Source organism: Lathamus discolor, chromosome 1 (assembly GCF_037157495.1).
Source record: "Lathamus discolor isolate bLatDis1 chromosome 1, bLatDis1.hap1, whole genome shotgun sequence".
Classification (NCBI taxonomy): Eukaryota; Metazoa; Chordata; class Aves; order Psittaciformes; family Psittacidae; genus Lathamus; species Lathamus discolor.
Window position 1 is genome coordinate 59,286,986 of NC_088884.1, and position 23,677 is coordinate 59,310,662.

General features: G+C 39.0%; 1 protein-coding gene across 1 annotated transcript in view; it reads left to right on the top strand.

Moving 5' to 3' along the window:
* Nucleotides 1–23,677, top strand: part of PHF21B (PHD finger protein 21B) — a 426,009-nt gene that overhangs the window by 389,805 nt on the left and 12,527 nt on the right. The window contains exons 6-9 of the mRNA XM_065672897.1: nucleotides 7,844–8,194; nucleotides 9,954–10,073; nucleotides 15,775–15,826; nucleotides 21,902–21,978. Of these exons, the coding sequence (XP_065528969.1) occupies nucleotides 7,844–8,194; nucleotides 9,954–10,073; nucleotides 15,775–15,826; nucleotides 21,902–21,978 (600 nt within the window). The remainder of the gene's footprint in view (nucleotides 1–7,843; nucleotides 8,195–9,953; nucleotides 10,074–15,774; nucleotides 15,827–21,901; nucleotides 21,979–23,677) is intronic.

Consider the following 23,677-nt stretch of genomic DNA (forward strand, 5'->3'; position numbering starts at 1 on the left):
TGCTGTAGAAAGTGATGAGGTTTGTGTCTTTAATTCATAGAAAATAAGGTTGAGATGCCTGCCTGTATGAGGATCAGCCTTGCTGTAGAGAATCCCTGCACCTTTGCCTTTCATACTAAGTCTTTACAGAGGGAGCTTTTAAGATTGGGATGAAAACATGGTACTGTATTGAAAAGTTTATGGGAATCTCAGTTGCGCACTAGTGGATAGGTTTGATAAGTAGCTGAGAGAGGCATGGACTTGTTGGAGCATGTGGAGTGTTCCACAATATGTATTTTACACTGCTGTAGTGCAGCCAAGACAGATGAAGGTATGAATAAGGTGGTGCAGTAAGAACTGTTCCTTGTGGACAGTGGTATACTAGAGGTTGGCAGTGACAAGATATCTGGTCTTCTGCAGAAAGGTAAATGCATATGGTGGGCAAAGATAAATGTGCATGGTGTATCCAGGGAGGCTACATCCAAATGCGACTTTTCCGAAGTACCTCTCTCTGTTACCTCTTCTTCATGAGAGAACTGATCAAGAGTGGTGGGGAAGAAGAAGCGGAATTGGCTGTTATTGATGCTTAATACCTTCAGATCCAGTCAGTGTCATGAACATTTTGAAAAGGACTTCCATGGAAGTCAGATCTCCATGACAGTCTGCACGTAGAAGCCTAAAGTACCCATACAACCCCCTGGGAAATATTCAAGCCATTTTAACATCTGACATGGTACATTTTTGTTAAGTGAAAATACTCAGGTTTCTCCATGTCAAATGCTGCTTTGCAGATTATCAGGAAGATGAGAAGTGTCATTTCTATCCATTGACACCATTTGCATTCATACGAATGAATGAAGTGTGGCTTCAGATCCATGCCTGGCTTGGGTCTGGACTGCTCTGTCTCTTTGAGCCTCTGTGCTATTTGTACAAGCTTGCAGTATGCCTCTAGACAAACGACAGGCAGGTAGGAAGGTTTTCTCTGTCTTCAATACCTTAGCATAGGCTGGGAGGAATTTGCTGTGCTGCTTCCTGTCCCTAAAACCTTCATCTCCTGATATCTGAGCTTTTTTGTGTGCTTCCATCTTTGTCAGGCTGTCAGCAGACAGAAATTATTTTTGTCATTATTTTCAATGTTATTTTATCTTTCTCAAGTTTTTTTGTTTTGGCTAGTAGATGAGTCAGATCATTATAATGTGCCATTATTGTTGTCTAGAAGCAGGAAAAGCTTTTAAAGTGATGGATGGTACAAAGCAGTGGCATCCATGGTCTTTGAAGTGATGCCAGAGTTTGAGTCCAGTGAATGCTGCATGGATTAGTCCAGAGCTTGCCTATGAAAGTATGCGGACAGGAGGAAAACCAACAGATGTTCACTCATTTGTGCCTAAAGGCTTCATGGACACTTTATATTTAAATTGAAGTAACTTAATCATTGATGAGTATCTATGAGAGAAGCAAGCTGACTTGTAATGCTAAAAGAGCAGAAATGGAAGTAAGTTATTGACTGGTGCATATAATCACAGTCTTGCTTTTATATTTGTATTGTAATCCTGAACAATAAGGATTAAATTCTTTCTTCAGAGGCACATAGATAACTGCGTATTCAAGGACAGAATCACTGTGCAGAAAGAAAAATAAAAAAAGCAAAAATCCTTGTCTACTTCTGTCTACTTGCCTACTAGTTATTTTTTGGAATAATATTGATTTTAATTTGCTGTTTTAATGGTAGTTTTCCCCTTTGCAAATGGAAAAGAGCCACTTAATGAATCATCAACTAAATAGCAACAATGCCAAACTAGAAAATAAAGGCAGTATAGAGGAGGAGAAAATGTACATTTTGTTAGCAAAAGTCATTCAAGTTCCTGTGAAAATACAGTTTTATGTTCAAAACACTGGTAACATTTTTAATAAAGAACTCCCACCTGACTGCCTTATGCCAACAAACATAAAAAGCAGAGCTGGCAGATTCCCACACAAACATCCCTCTCAGCAAAACTTCCATTTCTGTAGAGTCAAGCAAAGCTGAAGGAGAATGAAAACTAAATGAAATAGCTTTGTCTTCTTAAAAAGTGCAGAGGATTTATATTACCTGTTTGTTACCTTTACCTTAAAGTTGGCTCCTCATGACTAACAAATTAAAATACCAAAGCACTGTAGGTAGAGTCCAGTGGAAAATGTCTGATGTAGTGCACATAATCTGAGTATGTTCTGGCCTTACTGAAGTCTATTCAGATTTGCTGTTGGTTTAAGTCAGGTTAAGATTTTGTCCTCGGTCTTCATGGTCTGGAGCAGCAGGATTAGAAACATGGGCTGGAGAAGCTGCTGCATTTTGTATCATTTTTCTGTGGCTTCCCAGGCTAATATTGCATGTAGATGCTGAGGAGAGTCTTACACTGTAAGTCAACATAGGATACACTGAACTGGGTCATCTTGCCTGGTGTTTCCTCATGATGCACACTGAAGCACACCTTTATTTTTGTGTAACCCCATCAAGGGTAAGGAAGAAAAGTTTATGTGGATCTATAGTCACATGTGGTTTTGAATCTCCCTACGGCAAGAAAATAAACTGTGTTTAATTTGACTGTGGTCTTAGACCAGGCTGAAGGTAATAGGAGCTTATCAGGAAAGGAACCAGAAATCAACCAAAGCTCAGTTGGGCAATCTGAGTTTTAGGGTGTGTCATTGGTCACAGAACCTTTTCTTTTGCATAATTTTCATTGAATACAAAAAGAAGGGGAGAGAGTTGGTCCTCAGCTGGCATAAATAGACACAGCTTTACTGAAGTCAGTGTGCATCTGTTCATTCTGGTGAAGGATATAATTACCCCATATTGCACTCATTTTATCAGCCATTGCTAATGTTTTCTGTGTTATCCTCTAAAGCTTTTCAAGAATGAAAGCTCTGTCTGCTGCTCCCAGCACTTTGCCTCTGTGACATATGAATTGTGCCAAATCCATTTTGAGTTTTTGTTTTTAAGCTCCGAGTACAAGGGTGAAGTGAAAATAAAGTGTGAATAATGGCCTTTCTCTCAAAGGCAATGTGATATTGCGTTGAGCTGAAAAATTTGCTCTCGTACAGATCGGCCCTGCCAGTATGAAGGGCTGATTGATGCTGAGCACAATCCAGCTGATAGCTGATATAGGGAAGGGGGAGGGCTCTTCAGTGTTGCTGACAAAGCTGTAACAAGATCCAGGGACTGGAAGCTGTAGTTAGGCAAATTCAACCTTGCAATGAAATGCCAGTCATGGGCATAATAAAGTATTATAACAGTTTATTGGGGCTCGTGATGAATTCATCATTAAGAAGTCATTAGTATTTTCTTTCAAAATCTGTCTTCAGTTTCTGGGAGAAATTCTATGGCCAGTCTGTGAGCTGGAGGATCATGGTGATCCCTTCTGGTTTTGTGATTGAAGTGCACTTGTTAACTTCCCTTCTTTGCTAGGCTGTAAGGAGAGCACATTTACCAGAATTGCCCTTAATAATTCTCATAGCACCAGCAGATCTGCACAGAGATAACTGTTCTAATTAAATCCTGTCCTTTAGGACTAAGTAATATTACCCACAGAGATGGGAGGAATTGTGTACTTTGCTTTCCTTGTCTTCCTTTCCCCCCATACTTGTTTGAGTTGGATCTTGAGGGCTTATTTTGTACGAGGTTTTCTTTTTTACCTTCTTTTACTTTCCTACAGCATGGGAGCTGCACATAACATACATCTGATGGGGTGTAGCTCAGGAAATAGATTGACCATGATCACAGTTGCCTTTGTCAGTGGGGGCACACATCAGGCTCTCCCACTTCAGCCACTCAGCAGTTTGTTCACCACTGCAATATTCAACAATTTGTGCTTTTGAGAGCTGGAATGATGTTTTAATGTAATGAAAGCATTTGGGCATCATATAGGGACATCTGGATGGAGCTTATTGGTATGGGATATACAAGAAGTTGTATTAGTCACAGGAGCTGATTCCCTCCTGTTATGAAACTCTTTGAAATACACATCAGATGTTGCTGAACAAAAGAGCACTCTATACATCTCACAGGATTGGGCTCCCTGTTATTTCCCTGTCTGAAAAGCAGACACCCCCCACCTAGTGAATTCTCAGGTTCAGGAATATCTTCTTGAGCAGTGTGCTCACCTGCAGCACACTATTTGGGAAGTACTAGGGGTGTTTGAATATTGCCACCAAAAATCAAATGTTTGTTATTGTGGGTATTGAGGAAACCCAAGAACAACATGGGCTTGTGAAATCATTACATTCAAGAAGAAGCTCTCTCTTCTCCTGCATTTAGAGCCCTGGTAGTATCACATTCTGTTTTGACAGCTGTCAGAAGTTAAATGAAAGATATGTGGGGAGAGGAGGGCTGAGCTACAGGAGAATTGTTATTTGTAGCACTCGCCAGCAGTTGCAGTTTTCACTTGGTAACATACATGCTGTTATTCTTTCTCTTTTCTTCTCTTTTACTAAACTTTTGCACCTTTTATTTCTGTGTCTCTTGTAATGGGGACTGGTGTCATCCCACCTGTGCTGCTTTTAGTAGAAAATGTCTTTTTGATACCTTGCATGTGGAATGCAGTCTGTGCCCTGGGCTATTTTTTCCCCAGTTCTTCTTTGGTGACTCTCTATTTCCAAACTTCTGTTAGTGCCACTGTCCTCCCTTCATCTCCCAGAGCTAAGCCACAGTTTTGCTGTGAGGAAAAGGAATTTGAGCTAGCTCTTTCCTTCATTTATTTTTTTCTTCCTAGCTGACACCATTTATTCTCACAGATTAGCAATTTGGTCTTTAATGTGAAAGTCTGCTAAAGGTCTTTCACTTGGCTGGTTATTAAGTGCTTACACTTAGTGTCTATATTCAAAGGGAGAAGGTTCATAGCTGTTAGAGCACAAGGAGCTTCTATGCTTGCTTTCCGTTTTGGATTCATGCCTGTGGACTCTGGAATTAAACATAAATTTAATTGTAATTTATTTTAGCTTTAACTCAAGAGCATCTGAAAGTTCTTGTGTAGTCAATCCCTTTCATTATTTCATAATCGCAAATAAATACTCTCTCACAATGTTAGCTGAATTTGCCAGGGAATTTGCAGAGGCTTTAGACTGTGAAGGCCGCTATACCTCCTTTGTATCACACGGTGGCAGAAAACGCCCGGCATATGTTCTTGTGCTGTACCGGAATGGTAAATCGTGTCAGCTATTTCAGTATGCAGCACTTTTTATAGAGTGTGTTACTTTGGAAAATTAAGTCTGTTTAATTGCCTGTGCAGGAAGAGCTGATTTTATAGCAAAGTAATATGCATTCATCCACAACTTGCAGAATGTGTATTAAGGATGTGTATAGGATTCACTGAGGTATTACAACTGTCAATATATGTATTATACATATATATATGTAATAGTGTAGAAAAGATAATTATACAGCTGGAATATGCATATAGGCGTTTAGTTTTAATTAGGCTTTTGATTAAATATAAAAGCACAATTAAGAGTGACAGATACAGTAGATCCTGGTAGACTACATTGACAGTTTTTGACTGGAAAAACTCCTGAGCTGATTTTTTTGTCAGACATGATTCTTTCTAAAGATCTCAGGGACTGTTCTATTGAATCTTTGATCTGAACAATTTCTTATTCTCTCTGTCCCTCCTCCCCTGAATATATGTGCCTATCTGTGTGTTTACAGTCTTTCTGTTGGTAACATATTATGTTAATTTACAAGAAAATTTGTTTTAAGGAAAGGAGATGAAAGGTAGATGTTAGCAAAACAGCTAAAAACTAAATTTGGATTTTTTTTAACCATGGTAATACATTTTAAATGTATTTTGCCAACCTTCTCAAGACTTTTTTTTCTGAATAATGATACTATTTCTGTGAACGTGTCTCTGAGCACATGAGCATGAGCAATTTGTTAAAGGCTTACATATAAGAGACTTATATAAGATATAGTAGAGAAAGGATATTTTATGAAAATATAAAAGTAGATAGTACAAGATCTACTTGTATAACTGACTCTGATATAGACATGAACGAGGTGCTTTAAATATCACGTCTCCTATTGCACTGAACTGTTGTGTGTGTTAGAAGCCTTAGTTTTGCAGAATGCCTGGGCCAAGATGGGTTTAAAGCAATCCTCTGTGCACTACTTTAGAAAATAAGACCATTAACTAATTACAGATACGAAGCTAATTATAGATTCCTCTTAAACAACTCTACCAGGGTGTTTGTCTGGTATCTCAACTAAATAAATGAAAAAATCATTACATAAAGTGATTGGATAGAGGGAAAAGAGAAAAGAAAACACCCTCAATTACTGTCACTGTATCTTGAATATGGTTACACCTAGTTTAGCATAGTTTAGCATCATTTCACAGTGGGTCTTTGAGGCCTCCCAGTGTTACCCCAAAGTTGCGAGCTGAACACAGCAGCTTTCTGGCTTTATCATGATTCTGCTGCAGGACTTTGGGCAAATCCTTCTCTTTTCTTCATCTCTGTTTCCTCTTTCACTTTCCATCTACGTTGGCTACTGACAATTTAGACACTCCCGAGCAGGCCTGTGGCTCCAATTTGCACATTTGCTCTGCTTGTAGGTTTTAGGATTCTATTGGCAGTTGCAGACTGAGTTATGAAAACACAAAGAGCTTGCAATATGTGTGTTGCTGCCCTTAATATTTGCTGCGGGGACAAACAGGTACGTATCTCCTTGACATGATAGAGGATGACGGCCAGCCTTGAAAAATGATTTTCTGCACCCTAGTAAATCCCTATGTTGTCATTAAATCGCTTACTTAGGCTGCAGATTGAAGTCGGCATCATTGGAAGGGCTCCTGTAGACTACAGTGCAGTGACACAGGCAGCTGTTTCCCATGTCTGTCTGTTACAACTTGTCATTTTGTTTCACAGTATGGAAGGTGCGAGAAGTGACAGGACTAAATAAGCACAGAGGGAACCTACTGTTTTATCCGGCCGTGGTAACGAACAAGCTGGGAGTGAAGTTAACTTCATGCGAAGCAGTTTAAATTATTTATTTTCAGAACTAGAACTGTACTTAACATGTTGTTAAGGCAGAGCCATGTCACCAGGGTGACGTTAATTACCCCACTGGAAACACATCACGTTAGCTGGAGACAGTTGTTCGCAGCTATCGGTCATCGCTCTGGGTAAAGCCGCAGCCTTCACAAATCTTGCTAACAGTTTCCCCCTCCATGCATGGAAGTTCCTTCTTCATCCACCCACAGCTGCAAATGAGATCCTTACTTGCAGCAACAAAATATAAAGTTTGATGGTTGTGGGTTTCTTTTGGTGAGATGAGTGGTTGCGTGATTGATGTCTTCTCCGTTAGACATGGTACATCTTAAAAATGTGAGGATCTTCATTCATTAATACACCAGTATAAGTGCATATGCTTACTGTTCCTGTAAGTGCTTTCCCACAACTCCCTTAATGACTCAGTTCCCACTCCTTAATTCATAGCAAGAGTGTTGTGCCCTTCAGAACAGGAAATTATTGTGTCTGGGGTTTCCATTCTTTGCAAAGGTTTCGGCTTAAACATCTCTACTGAGAACTGGATGTGACTTGAGTAGCATTTGTATGGATGTGTGCTAATAAAAGTGAGGAATTGCCTTTTTCCTCCGTTCTTGTTCAGCATTGCAATGAGTTAAGGACTCCGAAATGATCCAGCTGAGGAGTACTGGGAATATATCTACAAGTAAATAAGTGGCTGGCTACGTCAAGCTGCTACGTTATGTTTTTCTAGATGCTTCTCTTCCATGGTTAATGCAACTAGGGGTTCTACTGGGAGAGTGCATGTGTGCAGTGTTTGTTCATTATGGTGTGAGGCTGTGCTTGATAACTTCTAGCTCTCTGTTTGTAGGTTAGGCCAAAGACCCTGATTCCAGACAGCCTCCCTATCTCCCCGTGCAGAGACCAACCTTCCAAGCAGCCTCCTACCTTCCAGAAGGCAACTGTAGTCAGCATCAAAAACCCCAGCCCTGCCCTCCCTACTGCCAATAACACTGTCAGCCATGTACAGACGCCTAACAGCCAGTCACAAAGTATCACCGAGCCTACAGCTATTTCATCACCTCTGAGCAGTGCAGGTGTGGCGTACGCCATCATTTCCACCTCCCCCAACAATGCAACTCCTATCAGCACCAGCGCGACTGTCTCTGTGGTCAACGATAGCATTAAAGTGCAACCACTCCTCATTAGTGCCGACAGCAAGGTAGGTTCTGCTTTTCATGGCATTTTTGGTTATCAGGCACAGCAATTACATTGCAGATGTAAGAATAATATTCCTTTGGGAGTGCACAGCCCTGTGCAGGGTGGTTTCAGTGTTTTTTTTTTTAAGAAAATAATAAGAAATCAATGGGAAAATTCTTAGGGGGACACATGAATGCTGGTAGACCTCAGTCTGTATACATACAAGCATATTATTTAGTGGGAACAAAATGCATCATTATGTAGCCTGTCATTAATGGGACCATATGATCTTCCATTTCCTTAAACCAATCCTCACTAATAATATCCGTGAATTCTGTGCAGGCTCAAATTTCTTATGGACTCCCTCTTCAATTATACAGTGATACTAGTTACATTGACTGACCCCAGGGGAGTATATCAGCAATCAGGCATTCCCTTCTACACTTCCAGGGGAAGACTAAATTAAATGAGAACTCAGGATTTCAAAACTGATCAGCAGATAAATCAGTAAGAAAAAAAACCAAGTTCCGAATTACTTGTTTCTTCTTTGTACTGCTTTTCAGCTTTGAAATACAAGAACTTCACAACTATTATACGAGAAACAGATTCAATACAAGCTAACAACATACCCAGTAGACACTCATTATAATTTGCTGCTAGATTCCTACTACTTTGGGTCTTGTTGGCAGCACAGGTTCTCATACAGTACTAAAAAAGAATATATGATGGCTTTTGAGGTAAATAAAAGCAGGCATCTCTTCTCCACTTCTCTAATATAATTTATTTTTCCCTTACTTAAACTGGATGCTGCTTAAGAAAACCATCCCTTTTTATGCTCTTGCATCTTCTAGAGTGACTGAATTGAGATAAAGTATCTAGCAATTAAATACATCATTTGAAAGCTAACAGTGAAATGGATGGAAAAGGCCCAGTGTTCAAATACAGTAACCTTCATCAGGAAGGTGAGCTTGGGAAGATCTTCTATAGTCCTTCATGAAGCTTTTATTATGCGTATAAAGTCACATGTGTAGTGCTGTGGCCAGAAATTGTCCTTCATTCCTTTCAGCTTAATAGTTTCTGAGTTATATGCATCATGTAAATCTTCATGTGGTAGTTCAGGTATGAGCAACTGGATATACTAACATACATGCATGTATAAGAGATCTGTGTGGTATTTCCAATAGCTTCTGAACCAGAATTTTTTTTTCTTTAACCACGTATAGTTTTGTTTATGCAAAACTGAACATCCACTGCTCATAACACATAAATGCTGAAGACTGCGCTCTGTTCTCAGTTACGTGAGTAGTACTGAGGGGTATCTTCTTTCCCATCCACACGTGTTTATTATGAAAAACACTGGTATGACTGAAATCAGACTGTGGTTTTGAATGTGTAATAATCCCATCTCTTCTACCCATATGCAAAATAAAATCAAAGGAAAGACCTTAAAATCACTGACAACACATATGCTAAAACTAGGCTGAGTCAGCTTCAGAAGTCCTCTAAATAGAAAGTGTCCTAATTTTCAGAGGCACTGATCAAGTGGTTCCCTTAGGCTGCAGTAGGTTTATAATGCATTAATAAAAATTAATTTTTAAAAACTTAGGTATGGTTTTAGAAGCATAACCTAGGAATCCGGGTTTTTATATGTATTTTTGGCTTGTGACGTGCATTTGTTGTCTGCAGGGATATCAAGTAGCCTTCAAAGAAGAATCAATATTGCCAGGCAGAAAAATCCAGATTCATATAACAAATTCTCTTATTTCTACATTGTCTTTTAGGTTATCATTATTCAGCCTCAAGTCCAAACTCAGACAGAAAGTAAAGTGGAGACAAAGAAACCTGAAGAGTCAGCTCAGGGACCCTCTGCTGCCAAAAAGAAAAAGGAGGAAAATCCAGAGGTGAATTATTTATTTTTAAATAAGTGAGCCACAGTACAGTTAAAGTTGTGGCAGCCAAGTCTGAACATTTTTCTGTGTGCATGTTACATTGCTGCTTTTGTGCTCGTGGTTCTGCCAGCCATTCATCTCTCTACCCAATCACTGCAGTCGAGGTGATTTTCCTTCCAGTGACGTGCTCTGACAAATTTGGTTTGCATCAAAACTTCCAGTGTCACAAAATGTAGGATTTGTAGGTCTCGTAGTAATCTAGTAGCTTTGTGTGGGTATTGCTGAGTTTCTTTTGAAAGGTGTATACAAACTTCAGGTACTTTATGTTATCAAATATATATCATTGGGTTTATGGGTTGTGTATGAGGTTGACTTAAAAATTCATTCGTAAGCTGAGCTTTTACATCTTCTTTGTAATGAACACTGCAATTTTGATATTGCATTTAGCAATACAGTTTCTTGCATTTACTGTTTATGACTTCCTGCATGTACAGGGCTTCTTTCTAGCCTGAAATACATTAAAGACCTTCAAACTGAGTTAGAGAGCAGAAAGCAGTTATAAGATTGAATCTCTTTCATGAATTGTATTTGTGATGTAAGCTAAAAATATAAATCAGAAGTCCTTGTAGAAACAGGGTCTCTCTTTAACAGGCATTTTCTTTTTTTTACTAGATGTATTCCCATTAGATTGTATGTACTTTTGCAGCAATTTGAGAAGTTGTACAAACTGAATCTATTTCTGTTGTGGGAATGTTCAGCTATGTGAAATCTTAACCTTGCTAGTCTAATAAATGTACAGCACAAAAGCATCCTTGGAGCCGTAGTTTTAAGAGGATTATTACAATATAAATTTATAATGTTACTTGAGGCATGTGGGTGGTCATTTGTTTTACCATTTTAAGAGGTTGCTATAGTTAAAACTGTGTAAGGATAATAGTGGCTTTTAGCCTAGAATATCACAACCTGATGAAGAAGCTCTGCAGAACTGCACATAGGAAATCCCCCAGGTTTAAAATCTGACCCTCATATGAATCTCTATTGTCACCAAATGATGGGATTGTAGAGTCCTGTTTTGTTTATGGAGGTATTTCTAAAAGATTATTTATTGTGTAGCACCTTATAGGCAGAAGGGGCTAGTAGATCCCACTTAAAAGCAGAATGCTAGAAAAAACATAATTTTTTCTTTGCCTGTAACTGATTACCATAAAGAATATTGGACGAATATTGAGCAAAAGTCTTAAGTCTTCCTTGGAGGTGCAGGAAGAAGCCCTGGGACTGGGCACACTTTTTGGTGTAGCATTCATAAAGTTAATGAGCTTTTCATGACATTGCTGACTAGAATATCCTGACTACGTTTTTGGTAACCAAGAATATTGTTCCTACCGTGTATACTGGAGGTCTGGGCAAGCACAGTTTTCTGGGTAGAATTCTGAATGCTATGTCCTTAAGTATGGTGGCTCTTTTTTTTTTTCCTAGATTTGTTTCACAGCCTTAAATAGGTGTAGAGTTAATTTCTTTTGTTCTTTGAAAGTAAACTTCAGTTGATTATCATGTATTTATGCAGTTAGTGTAATTAGAACTAACAGCATAATTAGTGTAAACACATGTAATGACATAAATAGAACATGTAATTACAAAATGAAATGGTTTTATAAAAATCTTTGTTTTGCTTTGTGAAAAGACATACTGTGCATTTCTAAAAGCACTCATGGCTTTTAAACAGGTTATTAAATTTAAGGCGAAGAGTAACAAAGATACCATGGTATTTTTTTAAAGAAAATAAGCACTCTAGGCACTTCTCTCCACATTTTTATTTATCTTCAAAGCACAAAACTGAGGCAGGAACTCCAGTATGGCTCTACATAAATGTTAGTCATGGCAGACTGGGATTTAACAGTTTAAATTGAAAACTTAAGACAAATAAACCAGAAATAACCAGACTTACCAGTAGCCAGGAATACCATATGTAGTTACTGAGTGTACCTAAATGAACAAAAAAGACTGAGGAGAATTACTGTGGTTTTGTTCCTGGTTGTTGTGGTTTAAACACAGTCAACCACACAGTTTCTACTCCCCTCCCAACCTCTTTCTTCCCTTCCCCCCCACCCCCGACCCCCCTCCCAGAGGGATGGGGCGGAGAATGGAAAGAATGTAACTCCCATGGGTTGAGATAAGAGCAGTCCAGTAACTAAGGTATAACACAAATCACTGCTGCTACCACCAATGATAACAATGATAAGGGAAACAACAAGGGAAGAGAACACGATACCACCCACCAAAACGAGGGGGACCCAGAAGAGAGTGCCCTTCTGGATCCCTCACAGAGTTACATTCTTTTCTCCCCATCCCTCTGGGAGCAGGGTAGGGGGGTGGGGTGGGGAAGGGAAGGGAAGAAAGTTGGGGGGGGGGGGAGAGGGGGCAGGAGTAGAAACTGTGTGGCTGACTGTCTTTAAACCACGACACTGGTTTGGTCATTCTGTTGGGAAGACATGAAGCTGATCCCAGACACAGCTCCTGCAATAGGTATGCCTTTTGCACAAGACAGAGATATCTGCTTTCCCAAGTACGTCATCATTAGACTAAACCAAACCTCCTCATGTCTGCTGTCTTACAGCCAGGATACCTGGACGTGTGGCTGTGCAGTGGCTTTCCCGGAAGCAGGATAGAGTGTCTCTGCCGCCCAGGGTATCCCAGGTCCACTGGTCAGAGTCCTGTCCTGGGATATGAGCTGGGAGAGTTCAGTTCCCCCAGGGCTGAGGAGGGTCTGGAGGAGTGGGTCACCCACTTCCTGCCATCAGTAGGGCTCTGCTGGGGATAGGGGTCAACTACTGCCTACTTAGTGATGGGTCTTGTCCCACCAGAGTGACTTCTGCAAAGGAATGAAGGAATTAACTCAGGGGAGCTAATCCTCTGGGGAGCAAGTGCCTGGGGGTTTGGATTTTTTTAATGGGTTTGGTTTTTTTTTCTTAAAAGAACCTGAGTACAGCACAGAAACAAACAGAAATTTTTCCCAAGTGTTTTACTTTCAAGAATTTTTATATTAGTAAATTTTTATATTTCTGACAACATTTTCCAGGACATTCTAGCAGGTGTTATTTAAAAGAAAAAACGTTGCTATAAAAGCTGGTTATTTAGTTGACAGTGTTTTCAATCCCATGTAAGAAAGACAAGAGAGACACATTGCAATTATGAACTAAATACTAGTGTTTGGCCTGGACTGAAACTCTGGAGAAATTGAAGCCTCCATTTTGTAGATTCTTGTGCAAAGGAGAAATACAAACAATACCAACTCTGCAATATTTGAAAGAAAATCATTGCAGTGGGAGTAGTACTTTGAGTTGAATGTAGCAAGCTACGTGAGTGTGAAATAGCAAAGCCCATAAAAACAAATATGCTGTTAATATAATAAGCTTGTTAAAAAGAATACAGCTTCTACTGGGATTTTTTTAAAAGGAACCATCTTTCAAATATCTATAAAAGCTAACCCTTCCTGTGCTTAATAGTGAGATAATTATCGCGTCCATTTTATGAAGGCTCTTCGTACGTTAAACAAGTATGCTGTCATTATGTTTAATTAGATATGTATTCAAATGATTTTATCATGAAGAGAGGAAATTGTTTAGCAAATATTCCAGTACTCAAATAATTTTAGTTTAGATGTCAGAAAATGTATGTTCCCCCTACAGTTTAATCTTCGGGTAATACAGGCGTTCTGCGCTCCAGTGGGAAAATACAATTGCACATTAACCGTTCCAACTTTCTGATTCTATACCTAAATGTTATTACTTTTCCTCAGAGTGCTGAGATGCATCCTGCCACAAACTTACTTTTTGGTGGGAGTGAGGTGAAGCTTGTAATTCTACTCAGTTGGCTAATTTTCTTCTCAGAACTGCACAGTGGATATCGGATCAAATATTCATCTTTCCCTTCAGGTGTGGAGCCCCCACTGTGTCTATCTGGTGGTTTAGACATGTAAGGAGTGAACATTATTGAAATCAAGGTCTGACATGCAAATGAACACATGTGCTTGCATTACCACTGCTACAGAAGGAAGAAATATAACATGAATATAGCTAAATTGCCAGTGATGAGATTTTGCATCACCATTTTTTTTTAATCTACAGGGAGAGTTACATGCCAGAAAATTGTGGAAAGAGATTTTTCCTTTCTTACGAGGTTGTTAGTTCACCTGTTTGACAAAGATATTTTCACAGGTACAAGAGGGGTGTAAATGACCAGTCCTGACCCTCAGACTTTGAAGAAACCACCCCATAGCTTGATCTTTCAGTCTGCTAAATGGGGATGTGCTTGCTTTCACAATTCCACTGCGTGAAAATCAGGACTGCAAAGGAAATGATAGTTCTAGTGACTTACTAGTTCATTTAATCCTGAAAGGAAATGAAAAGTTGAATCATTAGGCTTTTCACAAAACAAGAAGCTTCAAACTAATTTTGACTTGGAAGTGTTGAAACATCTTTTCCTGACACTTCTTTGGATGAAACAGAATGTTTTGACCTTCTGCTGCTTAAGCACTGTATTTTAGTTTGACCTAATTCTACAGATTGTATTTGTGATGAGTACGATAATTGCATCTTTTTTAATTGCTTTGTCAGAGTTGGATTGTGGGCTTTGCTTGCTTGGATTTTCTAATAGCTTGGGGTTTATAGTCAAATTGTCTCTCGTGTGAAATTGCACCTCATGAAAATGCCACTTGGGTAACATGATCCAGCACATTGTTCAGTGCAGTGGAAGAAGAAGAGATCCCCAAGGCCCCAGAGTACCACAGGTGCAACTCAGAACTGAGCTCAGTTCAGTTTGTGCTTGAAACAACACAGCAGAGTTTCAATTTTCCATCAAAAAGATGGAATAAAAGCTTCAGCAAAACTTTATCTGAAAAGAAAAATTTCCCCATGAAAAATCACTGACAGAAAATTTAAGATCTGCTCTAGTACTTCTCCTATTACTGCATTGGTATGTTCTGAAGATTTGTTAGTTTGAAGATGTGTTTTGCATATATATAGTGTACAAGAGTTCTGGGTAATATTTTAGATCGGATTCCTCACTGCAGAATGAGTTCACCAGTGCAGCAGGAGATGTTTGTTCACTTCCCGTTGAGGGAAAATATTGGATCAGTGTACCAGTGTACTTCTTCATGATTCATGCACATGATATTCTTTCTGTAACTTGGGAGGAGAAATTTCTGAAAGGTTTTTTTGGAGGAAGGGACTTTCAGTACACTTCAGATGTTTTGTTCAGTGACGTAAAGTTCAGTGGAAGTGTATCATATCTTGTTTTACTTCGTGCACCTTGCTCACATCCAATAAAAGCAGTGCCATTTTCAGATAGTAATAATAATACACAATTACTTCTTTAAAGAGTGGAGTAACAAAGCAGGTAGCTGCATGAAATTGAATTGATTGAATTGACTGAATTTTGATCATGCGCTGTATAAAATCAGTGGTCATACAGCATTCGCTTCATAAGTGTCTGAACTGCTAAAGTTCATATAGCCATACAAGTAGGCTGTAACTGGCCAGGCATATTTGAAGCCAATCTTCAATTAAAGTTCTTCATATTACAATGCATATAAATAAGATACATTTCTAAAAGGCCTTTACTGGGTTTATCCTATCAATGCTAGATTTATTTATTTACTTACTTCTTCCATGATTGTTGTAGTAGAAAATCTAACCCCTATTTATTTTTTCTTTAGAAAATTGCCTTCATGGTAGCATTAGGACTGGTTACAACAGAACATCTGGAAGGTAAGGTGGCTTATGTTGTTTTACAGTTCCATTTTTGAATGAAATCTTTTCTGTTGGCTGTTCTGCAGCCAAGAGGAACTGGTGATTCTGTCCTCTGAAGGGCAGTGAAAGATCAGGTGAAATGTTATCTATGCACAATTGTGCTTCTCAGCCTCAAAATAATGAGTGATCTTACTGGCTCTGCCCCCCATGCCATTGCACAGCTCAAGTGGCATGAGAACTGGTTCTGCAGCCAGCACCACAGCTTTGGCGTAAGGAGGCATTTGGGCTTACTCAGTCATCATGGTCCTTTAAAGGATGTTAACAACTGGAGGATGATAGCGAAGCAAAAAGTCTGCAAAGGCTCTGACCAGCACTGATCTGGTTGAAGAATCGGTGAGGTTCAAAGATGTTTATCCTTATCTTCTGTAGTAAGCATGTTCTCTCCTCTTTTCCCATGTGGGATGGCCTTTCATTTTTTAAGTAAGTTAATCACCTATCATCTCTAGAGTTCCACAGAATAATGTGTAAAATAGTGAAAATCTGGCATTTGTATTATAAGATTTTGAGCAAATTAGAAAACTGCCTCTCACAAAGGTTTTCTTCCCTCCATTTGCCCCAATTTAGCCAAAAAATAAACAAACTTCTAGTCTCATCCTGCTTTTGTGTGAGTTGCTAAGCATGCCTTCCTAAGCTTCTGAATATGAGATCAAACAAGTACTGCACATAAACTAAATGCAGTATTGAATAGGATTCAGTTTACTTTTCCAGCCTTCCAAAAATACCTTGCAAGAATTAGCAGATCTGTACCTTTCTTTGTCTTTCTGAAAGCATAGATGAGAAGGATAAAAAGAGTTTGTTCAGCAAATTTGGCATGTAGTGTGAGTTGAGTTGGGGTTTCTTGGCAGAATGGGTCAGTTCTCATAGTTAGCTTCTTTTTGCGAAAAAGTCTGCAGCCTGATGTATATGTCATATGCTCAGCTAATGCAAGTTCATCAACTGGTATATGGAGAAAAAGCTTATATATGTGTCAGCTGACAATGATTCTTGATCACATAAAATTGTAATTGTCATTTACCATCCATGCCATGGACAGGAAAATCATAGAATCATAGGGTCAACTTGGTTGGAAAAGAGCTTTAAGATCATTGAGTCCAACCATTACCCCAGCACTGACAAGTCCACCACTAAACCATGTCACTAAAGGCCTCATCTACGTGTATTTTGAACACTTCCAGGAACAGTGATTCCAACACTGCCCTGAGCAGCCTGTTCCAATGCCTGAGCACCCTCTTGGTGAAGAAATTTTTCCTAATATCCAGTCTAAGTACTGAGGAATTTCCAGTGCACTAAATTTCAGTTTTATTTGCTTTAGAGTTAAGCATGTGCTTAGATACCTTGCTGACTAAGGGGGTATCTACCATTTTGCAGCTTGATTTCTTTTTAATGAGATTCCCTGTGCTTCTGCTCCTTGGTTTTAAGAGAGGTTGTAAATTAGGCAGAAAATAGTATCTTAATTGTAAGGTCTTTTCAACATATGCAGCAAGTTTTCTGTGGGACTTGTTGCCCTTTTTCAGTTTCTTTTAACTCTGCATTTTGGAAAATCATGTAGTGTTCCAGTGGCTGAGAATTTGAAAGCGGTTTAGAGAAATTTTAAGCCATCCGCCTTTTTAATCCCTTAATGGTAATGGATTGAAATGGAAATTAAAAAATTACAGCAATTTTGCAGAAAGATTTTTAATGCAAAAAGTGCAAATGATGACTTGTTCTTGTTTTCTTTGTCTAAGGAAAATAGGACAACATTTGAAACTATGCTGAAGAGCAAGTTATGCTTACAACAGAGAGGACTTAATTTTGAATAGTTCTTTATCCTTTGATTTTATTACAACTAATATATTGTTTGTGTGGATTTAACACTTATGTTCAGAACACCCAGACCCGCTCTGCTCTGTTTGTTCTACAGTAAGTGCATAGACACACATTTTGAACCTAACTGCTAACAATACTAATCCTGCAGAATCAATTCTTTCAGGCAAATTCACTTTTTATATTGCTACTAGCATTAAATAAATGGCTCTCACCAAGAGCTATTTACTATGGAAAGGGTATTTCTTCATGAGTATTGGTGATTACAACTGTCAAAAATGCCCTTATAGCTTTCACATGCTAGGGGTTATTATTTTAGTGCTATGTCATATTTACAGTTATCAGCCATTGCTATTTATCAGAAAGCAGTGGTCATTACACAGTTCGGTTTATTTTAGTATTTCTAATGTATTTCTCATTTTTGGAATTAAACTGTATCGAGATTGGGTCATTAAAAGCTTATTCACTTAGTATCATTAATTCACAGTGTTACTGCTTTTTCTCATTTTATTCATTAGTTTTGTGGTAAAGGGCTATGATCCACTTCTAGATGGATTTCTCTGTCAGCCTAGCAGCCTTTCCACCTAACGTCCAGAGGTTTCCCTTGCTGGCAAAAGAGCTGTGTTCTGCAGAGCCTGAGTGTGAGGCATGTTTTGAGGCCTTTGCCAGTAAATGAATGCAGCTGCTTCCACTGACTGACATTCTGCAAGGTACAGCTTTCCCTGAAGATAAATCATCATTACGGGCCTCATAGAATGACCATACAGAATATTTACTGATGAAGGCAGCAGCTCATTGAAGCTTTATGGCCAACAGAAAGCTGTTTCGGATTTATTCATCTCTGTCAAATGTATTACAGTTTAGAGGCTTTGAGTTTTCTTTCTGGGTTGCGTTTTTTAAATTAATAAACTAAGGAATAAGATAACCCAATCTTGTGGTGCAGTGCGTGGTTGTAATGTATTAAATAACTTTCCATAGGCTATTGGAAAACCTTTTAGCATTACCATTGTGTAAAAAAAAAAAAAAACCAAAAAGCAAACAAACAACAACAACAACAAAACCCAAGTAGATAGAAAGCAAAACTTTAGTTCAGGTCATTCTAACAATGCACATCTTGATTTGCCATAGCAAAATAAAACCCCAGAAATATTTCCATTTATGTTACTGGAATGTTTTAAATGGTTTCAAAACCTATTTTACTTTATTAAACCATGTTTTGAAATGAATACTATATAGCAAAAGTAACACCTAACAAAAGATTGTATGCCATGTATGCTTTTGTTCTATCTTGGTACGATTATCAACAGATACACTCTTAAATGTACATCTTATATCGCAGGCATGGATATTTTTTGTTCACGGTTTCCATAAATAAAGTGCTGACATTGTGCTCACCCTCCCTGATGGCTGCATAGGGTGGAGCACATCTAGAGCTGTTTCAGTTCATTACTCTCGCTCTCTCTTTATTTCCATCTATTCCCACTGCTATTACTTCCCTCCCCAGCCAGCTTTTATCTCTGTATGCTAGCGATGCCTCTTCCAAAGCTGCGTCCCAGGCATCTACCACATATGTGATTCAGATTCCATCAAATATTTCTGTTGCCTTGGTGAGCACATGTACCAAAGAAATTTTCTCTTAAACCTGGGACACAAAAGGGCAGAGAGCTACAGATCCATCACAGTTCTCATGTGAAGCCATTCGGCCCAGTTATGGGCACAGAAAGCTCTGCTGTGTTGAATTCTTTGTTTCTTTTTCTGTGCTAGTGACAAGTCATGATCTTGTATCCCTGTGACCACTTCTGAAAGACTAACCCTGGGCTTTTAGCCTAAGTTTTTCCCTCCACTACACCGAGGGTGCTGAGATGCTGCAAGCTCTGGATTCACTGACCACATAGCATGGGTTAGCTCACACTATTGAGACAAAAGTAAAGAATCAGCAGAGGGCCACTTCCTCTATTTCTTTACCAGCATCAAGGCACATGGTTCCTCTGTTGTGACATCTCTGTCACCTTTTGGCCTTGAGAGCATTCTGCATTCTTGTAAAGAACTGACACTGACAGAAAGAACAGCCATCTGTTTTCTGGTGGCTCTGTGGCAGGCTACTGGATCCATGTCTAGCACTTACGCTGCTGCTGAGGCCCAATTCCTGATGCCTAAGGGTCTGGAAGCTTCAGAATGGAGATTTCAGCATAGCCAGATGAACATTTCATAGGGAATACTTTCACAGGGGAACAGAACTGTTACCTACACAAGACCCTCCGGTTTGGAGCCTGTTCAGCGCTGAGGATGTTAACAAGATGCTGGCAGTAGTTGCAGCCATGGCGTTTATCGCACATCTTGGAGCAGCCTTGGATCACGCATTTCTTGGTAGTGAGATTCTGTATAGCTTCCTGAGTCGCATGGCAGCATATGTCTAGCTCATGTCAGACTGTGAATACAGACCTGCCTGAACCCTTTCAGTTGCCCCAGGAGAAGATACCTGCTGAGCATGTGAGGTAACATGTTTCTGTGCCAGTGGGAAAACTTAGCCAGAATGTGCACTCTTCTTTTTTTCTTGTCTGTCGAGTTTCCTTCTGATACATCCATCACTCCAAGAGTGGCAGCTTAGCCAACAGTCTTTTGTGAATGAAAAGTTTCAAATCAATATCTTGGATCTCAGGCCAGTTCAAAATCCATGCAAAGTGTTGGCCTTGTCTCTAGAGACATTGGGACACTATGTCCAAGACATGACTGACAATACTAGTACCACTTAGTATAAGGAAAGTTTGAAGTGGTTTGTGTCTCTTGCTCTGTGGAGAGGTGATCAACATTTGGAAGGGGTACCTGGAAGCCAGAACTATGTGTTGGGAATCCAATTCCCATGTATCTTAAGCATCGTAAAAGCTGGACTGCATCTTATCATTGGATTTCAAGTGGGAGGTAGTGCTCAATATCCTGAACATCATTTTCAGGCACTGAGGGTGTTCTGAAATAGACCTCTAGCTCAGACATTGACAAAAAGATACCAAAACTTTTCAAAACCCTATGGTGTCTTGAGTTTCTGTTGGGTGTTCTCCTGGTCCTCTGGGCTGAAACACTAGTGCTCCTGCCAGTTCCTCTTGTTCTGAGAAATTTGCTTAGAGCCAGACAGAGGGGAGGTGCCACCATCATGGGGACCCTCTAACACCCCACAGCAGAGCCTAAGCTTGGCCTTATAATACTCACGTAGGAAACATTTTGGAATAGAGCATCAGCCCAGCTGTGCACACTTCATGTCATGGGATGGACTGTGGGTGTCTCTCCTTCCTAAAGTATGCCTGCTCTTACCTTATTATCAAAATAAAAAGTAGGCTCTAAAATATATGGTTGTAATAATCTCACCATTCTGAGCTGATGCCAAGAGCTGGAAAAGAAATTCTGTATGATGAAAACAAAACCCTAGTTCAGATAAAAGTAGTATTAAAAATACAGATTTCAGTGTGTTTACAGAAGTATGCACATGGCTAATTGTGGCTGAATGCAGTCCTCAGCAAGTACCCTCTTGAATAGGTGTTATCACTTAGTGGGAGGGATTTGTCTTGTGTTTCACTCTTTTCTGAACAGGACTGCAATTTGATGAGCCTATTTCTGTGCTGCTGTTTCCAGTGGCACGAATATGTGTACAGCTCCTAACAACATTTTGCATGCTCGGGATCATGATGTTGTATATTTTTGGATGGATAAATCATCGTGCCCTAGTTAGAGCTCAATCTGACCATACCATTCTGACTGTGCATTTTCTAACCTTCACAGAACAAAAGTAATGTAAATGAAATTTAAAAGGATCTTTATGCTTTCTTCTGATATGAATTACAAGGCTTAACTGATTTAAATGCTTCATTTTTGTTAATAGTTAACAGTTAACAGTTTTGTTAATACATTGATAGTATTTTGAAAGCTCTCTGTCGATGCTTGCTGAATATGTCTGAAGGGATCATAATAAAAATCTTGTAGGGCAGGAGAAGTCCATCTTGGAGGAAGGGAAAAAAAAAAGCCTGTATTCTGAATCTTACAAGGAAAAGCTTATTAATGTCAAACCTTGAACTGCAGCAAATATCAATGCTGATGCAACCCAATTATATTTTAGAAACTGAAACTGAACACAAAGCCCAAGGGGTTGAGGGTAAGAGCATCTTGCTTAACAAGTTAGATCTACATTTTTTCCCTGATGAGTGAGAAACACACAATTCTCATTTCTTTCCATGGTTACAGAAATCCAGAGCAAGCGTCAGGAAAGAAAGAGAAGAAGCACAGCAAATCCAGCCTACAGTGGACTCTTGGAAACAGAGGTACTTTATCATTCACTTTCTTATCAGAGTTCTGTTTCATGTCAATAAAAGGTTTAAGTGCTTCTTATGACAAGTATATATGAATGTAGAACCACACATTTACTTGCAAATAGATACTGATGCAGAAAAAAAAGATCTCCTCTCAGTAGCTAAGCAACAGGTTTTCACTCCACAAAATCACTTGCTTCAAACTCAAATTTGTCTTAGTTTTAATAAAGGCCAAAAGGACTAAATTAATGCAGGACCTAGTTACTCTTTCACCCACACAGACAGTCCCTTTAGGTCAGAATTGAAGAACAGAAGCACTGCATTATGTCCAAACTTACATTGCTATTTCTCTTTTCCATTTTGTCAAGTAATAAATGGAGAACTTTGCTTTTTTTATTAGTGGTGTTCATAAAAGGGATGCGTTGGTTTAAGAATCAGTGTGCTCTGCAGGGGGTATGGAAGCCTGCATAATAAATACAATAATGCATAATTAAAAATAAAACGCTCTGGATAACGTTTGTTGTCTGTTACAGTTATGCTGTTACATTTTTAGTAGTAGCAAAATGTGGTCCTACATAATATTGAATTGCAAACCTGGTGTAAAGGCAGCATATAAATAGACCAAATATTTTCTGGAATTGTTTTTTTCTTTCTTTCTGAACTGACATATATGCATTTATTCAGCTTATTAAAATTCCACCTTTAAAATTTCACCACAGTTTGGGGTTACAATTTGAACTTCCTACAGGAATGAAACCGATTTTCAGACAGCTCTCCATTTAAGCAAGTTATCTCTGTGTTTGAGTTGTTTAAACCTAAAGAAAGTGATTTTTCTTTTTGTCTTCTTTTTTTTTTATTTTATTTTTTTTTTTTTTATTCCTGTAATTCATTTAGGCTTTTATTTGGGTACAAGTGATGCAGAATTTTCAGTATGCCAGCATTTCAGATTTCTGTGTTTGTTGGCGGACAGCAGACAGATGAAGCTAAGAAGAAACCCACTACTGTAGTCAAGCTGCTTAGTGCTTGATTGTTCTTTTTATGAAAGTATTGGAGATTTTTATACTCCAGAACAGCCCTGGGCATTTGAATTCTTCAGAACTCATCAACTTTTTTCTAATGACCTTTTCAGAGCAAATACTGATGTCCGTATATCCAGTACTTAACAAATTAGGAACCTTAGCCCTGCTAGGATCAAATTTGTAGTGTCTTCTCTTAGACCTTTTTGTCCCAATGAGTTTATTAAAATACTTGCAGTAGAGTTTTGTGGCTCTAGTCTGATCAGTGTGAGAAATTTAATTATCTTGGAGCAGGGATAGAAGAGGTGATGGAGGAGGTTCATCCTTCTCATTATATCTATTCTCAAAAGCATATCCTGAAGTGAAAGATGGCATGGAGAAAGCAATGTCTCTGAAAGAGTCCTGTGGCTGATCAGCTGTGTCCTCATTAGGAGTTGTCATTAAGTACTGACCATGGGGAATGCCGTTCAAGTAAAATGGAGGCAGATGGTTTTTCTCTGATCAATTAGCTGCTCAGATTGATTTGCTAATCAGTGAGTTGAGGTATTTTGTGGCTTTTCAGGCATTTTGGTGCAGTTTAATTTACGGTTAGTCTACTGAATGATCTTTAATTCATGATTGTTTAAATTGAAGTTGCATATAAATTAGACTTTTTATTTGCCAATGCCCCTCAAAACGGCAGGAGCTCAGCATCT